This window comes from Meles meles, chromosome 12 (genome assembly GCF_922984935.1).
Source record: "Meles meles chromosome 12, mMelMel3.1 paternal haplotype, whole genome shotgun sequence".
Classification (NCBI taxonomy): domain Eukaryota; kingdom Metazoa; phylum Chordata; class Mammalia; order Carnivora; family Mustelidae; genus Meles; species Meles meles.
Window position 1 is genome coordinate 87,639,525 of NC_060077.1, and position 7,437 is coordinate 87,646,961.

A 7,437-nucleotide genomic window follows, 5' to 3' on the forward strand; every position below is an offset into this window, starting at 1 on the left:
TTATGGTGGTTTTGATTTGCATTTCCCTCATGACTAATGATTTAAAAATCCTTCTTTTTTGGAGAAATGTCTATCAAGCTCTTTACCCCCACCCCCGTTTTTTTAAAAGATGTTATTTATTTATTTAACAGAGAGAGAGAGCGCGCCAGAGGGAACACAAGCAGAGGGAGTGGGAGGAGAAGCAGACTCTCCACTGAGCAGGGAGCCCCATTGGGGGGCTCTATCCCAGGGTACTGGGATCATGACCTCAGCCGAAAGCAGCCGCTTAATGACAAAGCCACATAGGCACTCCTCTTTACCGCCCCCCCCCCTTTTTAAAGATTTTATTTATTTATTTGACACACAGAGAGAGAGATCGCAAGTAGGCAGAGAAGCAGGCAGAGAGAGGGGAGGAAGCAGGCTCCCCACTGAGCAGAGAGCCCAATGTGGGCTCCATCCCAGGACCCTGAGGTCGTGACCTAATCTGAAGGCAGAGGCTTAACCCACTGAGCCACCCAGGCACCCCTGCCCCTTTTTTTAAACATGAGGTTGTTTGCCTTTCTGTTGCTGAGTTGTAAGAGTTCTTTATGTATTCTGGATATTAAGTCCTTATCAGATATTTGATTTCCCAGCATTTTCTACCATTCTTTAGTTGTCTTTTCACTTTCTTGGGAATGTCTTCTGATGTATGTAGTTTTTAATTTTGATAAAATCCAGCATATCTCTTTTTGTTGTTGTTGTTTGTTCTTTTAAAGTTTCATTTCTAAGAGTCCACGGCTAAACCCAAGGTTGTGAAGATTTGACCCCTATGTTTTCTTCTAAGACTTTTATAGTGTGACCTGTTATATTTAAGTCATTGACCTCTTTTGAGTTAATTTATACACATACAGTGTAAGATAGGAATCCATCTTCATTATTTTACATATGGCTACCCAATTACTTCAGCACCATTTGTTGAAGAGACTTTTGTATTTCTCCGATTCAGTGGTCCTGGTACCTTTGTCGCAAATCAGTACTTTACAGATGTATGGGCTTATTTCTGGAGGCTCAGTTTCAATCTATTGGTCCACATGGTTATCATTATGCCAGTACCATATTGTTTCAATTACTGCACCTTTGTAGTAAATTTTGAAATCAAGAAATATGACTCCTCCAACCTTCTTTTTCATTATCATTTTGGATATTTGGAGCCAATTAAAATTCCATATGAATTTGAAGATCCAGCTTTTCCATTTCTGGAAAAAAAAAAAAAGGAGAAGAAGAAGGAGAAGAAGAAGAAGCAATAGTGCTTTGGATAGGGACTTCATTGAATCTACGGATGACTTTTGGGAATACTGAGAACTGCTGGATGTGTACGTCCCTCCAGAGTTCATATATCAATACCATATTGCAGAGGTGATGGTATTTGGAGGTGGTGTTTGGGGAGGTGCATAGGTCTGACAGCAGAGCTCTCATGAGCGGAATTAGTGGATTTACGAGAGAGACTCCAAAGCGCATCCACATTACCACTCAGTGAAAGTGGGAACCGCCAAATGTGTGATTCAGCAAATCTGTAACAGGAAAGTGGAACCAGAGGTTAAAGAATGAAAGAATAAAATTCTTATCCTGGTCCGTGCTCAATATTTTGGCCAAATAATACTCTGTGCTTTAGTTTTCTCATTTTTAAGAAAAGAGTCTGGAATAAATAGCTGAGATTCTGCCAGCACCAAAATTCCATTATCCTATTATGTTTTCCAAAATTTAGCTACTAGGTTTAAATAAAATCACTAATTTGGGTTCATGAGGACAATGTAATATTTCTTTAGAATTTCAGTTTATTTTCACTAAAATAGCTGTTGGCTCCTGATACATCTTAGTGTAGTCTTTCCACTTGCCGGATTTATTTATTTTTAATTCATGCAGTTAAATTTAATATGGTTGTTGACATAATTGAGAGATTTTTCATTTCATATTTCTCTGCTACTGCCCATCACTTTCTGTTCCCCTATCATTTTATTTTGCTTAATGTAATGGTATTTAAATCCCTACAGCATTTGGCAGGCTTTCTAATTCTCTCTAAATTCTAGGAAAACAGACAAAAGGAAGCATGAGTATATCAGTAACTAACAACAATCATCTCTGCTTTTTAACCAACTTTAATTTCATTTTCCATTACATAGTTCCATGTGTGTGTGTGTGTGTGTGTGTTTGTGTGTGAACGTAGTTCTAGTTTAGTGTAACATGAGTCAAGAAAGAATAATTACAAATCACATTCATATTTCACATTTAGCTCCTTTTCCAGCATTCTGAAATCATGTTATTTTGCGTATGTTCAGCATAATTCACATGGTAGAAGGAATTTAAAAATGAATTAGATGTCCTTATCTCCTGGAGCAATGTTTCCTGAAGTTGGATTATGTTCCTGCTGTACCAAATAGGGTGTTTCTGAAAACGGAAATTCTAAATTAATAGGCATGTAACTTGGGAAGTAGGAATGTTTGTGTGTGTGTGTGTATATATATATATATATATTTTTTTTTTTAAGTAGATGTCCATTCAGTGATGAATGGTTAAGGAAAAGGTTATATATATATATATATATATATATATATATATATATATATGATGGAATATTACTCAGCCATAAAAAGAATGAAATCTTACCATTTGCAATGATGTGGAAGGAGCTAGAAAGTATGACGCTAAGCGTAATAAATCAGCCACAGAAAGACAAATACCATATGATTTCACTCATATGTGGAATTTAAGAAACAAAACAAATGAGCAAAGGGGAAAGAAAGGATAGAAAAAAGGTAGAGACAAACCAAGAAACAGATTCTTAAATACAGGGAACAAACTGATGGTCACCAGAGAGCAGGTGGGGGAGGGGGCGGGTGAAACAGGGGATGAGGATGAAGGAGGGCACGTGGGATGAGCACCGGGTGGTATGAGGAAGTGTTGAGTCACTGTATCGTACACCTAAAACTAATATTACAGTGTATGTTAACTAACTAGAACTTGAATACATTTTAAAAAATTATTTTCACAGCCAAAAAAATAAGTAAAAATAAGATGTTGATAGATTTAGCCAAAATCCTTCCCCCCAGAAAAGTATCTAGATGAGTTTTATGTCCGCTAAAACTTGGAAAACCACAAGTTCAACACACAGTGTTTTCAAAATGTATTACAATGCCCTTCATAACTGTAAGTGACTCGGTTATTTCTGACTTGGCATTATTGAAGAGAGAGAGAGAGTGTGTGTGTGTGTGTGTGTGTGACTTTAGCGAATATGGTAAATATCTTTCATTAGTGACAATTTCAAATTACTTTCAAGGATGTTTTATATACTTCATAGTTAATTTAAATAAACATCCCAAATGAAATTTATTTTCCAATCTACTGCACTAATGCCTGAAAATCTGGTTCTCTGTGCTGGAGGCAAATCGGTGGCTGTTTTGGTGGCATGTCCTTGACGACATGGGGGAAGAGCCGGGAAATGTGAGAGGTCTGCTGTGCCAAGGTGAAGCAGGTGTGGGGGAACAGTAGCATATGGAGAAATAATTAGCTGGCTGGGTCTCTATTACAAGAATAATTTTACCTTAAGCCAGTTAAAATTAATTATCCTACCTTAAGCCAGATAGAATTAATTCAATTTCTCCCAAAGAAACTGTTTATTTGGCTCGATTTGGATGGACATAGCTGGAATGTTTTTTAGCCATATTAATGAGCATTTCATAATTAGAACTATGTCCTTTGGCTCTGTATACAAATAGGAAAAAAAGAAAATTTGGATTTACAAAATTTTAAAACCCAAATATGTCCTTTTCTCCAGATAATTATCTGAGTTCTAGTGTTTTCTTGTCTTTATATTTGAATGAGTCACTGCTTATTAGCTTAACTTGTACCATATGAGGAATGCCTTTTTCATTCTTTTTATTAGATTTGTCTTATCCACTTTTGCTTATTACCATGTAATCCATTTTAAGATAAAATTCATTTGTTTTTATTTTAAATGATTGTAAAGGAAGTATCAGTATTTTTTTTTAAAACTAGGTAAAAAGGTTTTCAGTTTTTTCTGTGATGAGGCAATATGAATTTTCAAATGCTGTTATTTATCCCCTTACTTATTTCACATGTGTTTGTAATATATCATTTTCAAAGAAGAGAAGAAGAATATTAAGACATAATTTTATAAAAGGTAAGGTATCTCATCTATTATTTGTAAAAAAAATCACTTAAAATCAAGTGACATCTACTCTTTCTTTTCTTATTGATTAATCCAACAAACATTTGCTGAACTCAGAATTTGGCTGTAGGTATCCAAGAACAGATAAATAACAGAAATGTATATAATACAAGGAATCTGATGACTTGGGGCTTGAGGACAAGCTCCATGTTGGATGTACAGGAATGACCCCTGGTTCACCACCACAGAATAGGCCTAACTAGAGAATGGGTTCCTCAGAAAATGTATCGGAAGAGACAGAGTTCCATGACATCTTTTCTTTCATCCCTGTCCCCAAGGTCACTCTACCTTAGCTACAAGATGGGGATAGAAGGCACCTAATGACTGGACTTGGCTGCTCTATCCTTCCCTGTTACTACTCTTCCCCACTGAGATCAGCCCAAATTCAGGCCTTGCTTGAACACATTTATTTTCCAGCATCTAGAGCTCATTTGGAGCTCTAACTATAAGAGTTTCAAGAAAATGCAGGTATTTAGCAATCCAAGAAGGGAAACTAGAAGAACTCTGGCATAGATGTTGAAACAGCCAATCTATATTTCAGACACACGCACAGTGTGGATAGTGAATGTAAGGGTGGCAGGACACACAATGTAACAGCTGTCCTCATGAAACCTACAGTCAAATCAAATCATCAACAAAGAAGTCTATAATGGTGACTGAGTTAAATGCTGAAAATTAGTAGATTTAGGTTATATTGCTTCTTCCTGGGAAATGACAATCCAGAATGAGATCAGAAAGGAGAAAGGAGTCCATTACCTGGAGGGGCCTGGTGTAAGAACATTCCACACCCAGTGAATAAGTGCAGGGGCTTATTTGCTTTGGGTAAGATTTGAGGAAAACAAGGGAAATCTACTAATTTTTCTGAGATTCTTCTAAGTATGTGGAGTAGAGGAGAAGAATGACTTTGGAAACGGGAGAAAGCTGAGATTCTGAGGCTCTGAAATCTGCCTGTCTTGTCTCACAGGTCCCTTGTGTGGTGATGGAGCTCCAAGGACTGGTCTGAAGGCTGTGGTGAGCGAAGGGAGGAAGGAGGCTAGCACAAGTCCACATGCTGGAAAGGGTGGGGAAGGCACAAAATAAGAAGTCGTGGGATCTCCTAAATTGACTTTTAAGTACTCCCCTCAAGGGATCTGGTGGCTATACTTAGTTTGTGTAGCTAAAAGAATTGTCATCCTTAGATCCTGTTGTTCGTCTCTGACCAAATTTTTGCACTGAAATTAAAGTACCTTTCTCTGTTGTTTTAGGGACTTTATCCATCAATTCAGATTATCCTTGGTGTGCGCTAATGATGTAGCTTAGTTTCTTTAATGATGAAGCCTGTACCAAATTGTTATTTTGGAAGTTTTCTGTTAGCATCTGCAGCAAAATACTTGATTACTTGAGTATTATCTAAGAATGGCTACAGTTTGTTCTCTACCTTTATCTCTTTTTATTGTAAACATTGTACACTGTCATCAGTGTTCACCTCACCATAGAAATAGAGTGATTTTTATTGGGATACAACCTGAAAATAAATCTCATCTTCAAGTGGAATATGGAGAGAATGATACTTGTGTTAGAATATGTCCCACCATTTTATTTGCCATATGCATACTATAGAATTCATGTAGAGATATATAATATATATTACATCTATAGCTATTTTATATATATGTAATATATAAAACTTCCCCCCATTACATACACAGACATGCAGAGCTACATATACATAAGAAAAGTATAACAATGTGGTAGACCAAATATTAATAAATCCAAGAGGATAAAGACAATCAATTAGGAAAATGATCTGGTGATCTGAGATCAGATGATATAAAATATACACTTAAATATTTTATGAAGGCAAAATATGAAAGTAAATGTGTTGGAGATTCAGCATCCATTTTGTCTCATTAGTGGGTGGATGTTGTTTGGGGAACCCTAACGTGTATTCACCTGGCTTCTACTTAACATGCATTGTTTTTCCTCTAGGACCAACTCCACCCCCAAATTTCAGGCCACATCCTTTGGTTAAGGTTAATACCACCTCTGCCTTCAGGTTGGGTAGGTGATTCATGTTTATCTAATGAAAACATTTAAGTTTTCTGGACACACATGCTAGTATGAGCAGGTAACCACATTAGAGACAATGAAATGTAATGATGCTTAGACTTCTTGAAGAGATGCACTTTCTTTCTGCTAAAATTAAACCTAAGGAAATAAAGATTTAGGGTGATAAAAGCATCATACTTTCACTAGGAGCTGCATGAGAAAGAGGTTGAGGCATGGAGAGGGGCCTGACCAGGAGGCATAATGAGCCTCTCTGGCTTAAGCCATAGCCTGGGTTAAGATACCCCTGGGAATTGTAAATAATGCTGCTATAAACATAGGGGTGCATGTATCCCTTTGAATTAGTGTGTTTATATTTTTTTGAATAAACACCCAGTAGTGAGATTACTGGATCATACGGTAGTTCTATTTTTAACCTTTTGTGATACTTCTGTACTATTTTCCACAGGGGTTGCCTCAGTTTGCAGTCCCACCAACAGTGCATGAGTGTTCCTTTTTCTCCACATCCTCACCAACACTTGTTTCTTGTGGTTTTGATTTTAGCCCTTCTGACAGATACAAGGTGATGTCTTATTGTAGCTTTCATTATTTACAATAGCCAAATTATGGAAAGAGCTCAAAGGTACATAAATTGGTGAATGGATAAAGAAGATGATGGTGTGTATGTATATATATATGTGTATACAGACACACATGTATATATGTATATACACACACATGCACACACAATATTTATACACACACACACACACACACCAAGAAACAGACTCTTACCTATAGAAAACAAATTGATGGTTACCAGAGGGGGATGGGTGAAATCTGTGATGGGGATTAAGGAGCACACTTACAATGAGCATCCAGAGTTGTCTGGAATTGTTGAATCACTATAGTGTATACTTGAAACAAATATAACACTGTATGTTAACTATATGGAATTAAAATAAAAACTTAATAATAAAAAAAAGATACCCCTGGGATTTTAAGTTACTTGTGTCCATGAATTTTCCACTCCATTGAGAGTTTCTTCTCCATGCTTTGAGTTTCCAATAAATTCCAATAAGTATAAATGTATTTTCTAATAAATCAAAACATTTGCAACAACAATAGCAAATATATTCTTTTTGAAAGGCAATTTTTAAAGGAAAATATAGTTTAAATTAAAAAATAAACTCTTGTCTCAAGAAAAA

The 7,437-nt window shown here is 36.4% G+C and overlaps 1 protein-coding gene across 5 annotated transcripts in view; it reads left to right on the forward strand.

The window, feature by feature from the left end:
* The window catches only part of CCDC102B (coiled-coil domain containing 102B), a 211,368-nt gene extending 204,460 nt beyond the window's left edge, over positions 1–6,908 (forward strand). For 4 of the 5 annotated variants that reach the window (XM_046024324.1, XM_046024325.1, XM_046024323.1 and 1 more), the window contains one exon: positions 5,169–6,662. In XM_046024324.1, the coding sequence (XP_045880280.1) occupies positions 5,169–5,207 (39 nt within the window). In that variant the 3' untranslated portion in view covers positions 5,208–6,662. Of the gene's footprint in view, positions 1–5,168; positions 6,663–6,698 lie in introns of those variants that run through there. The other variant, XR_006820993.1, reaches the window with a different exon arrangement.
* Positions 6,909–7,437: the final 529 nt, after the last annotated feature.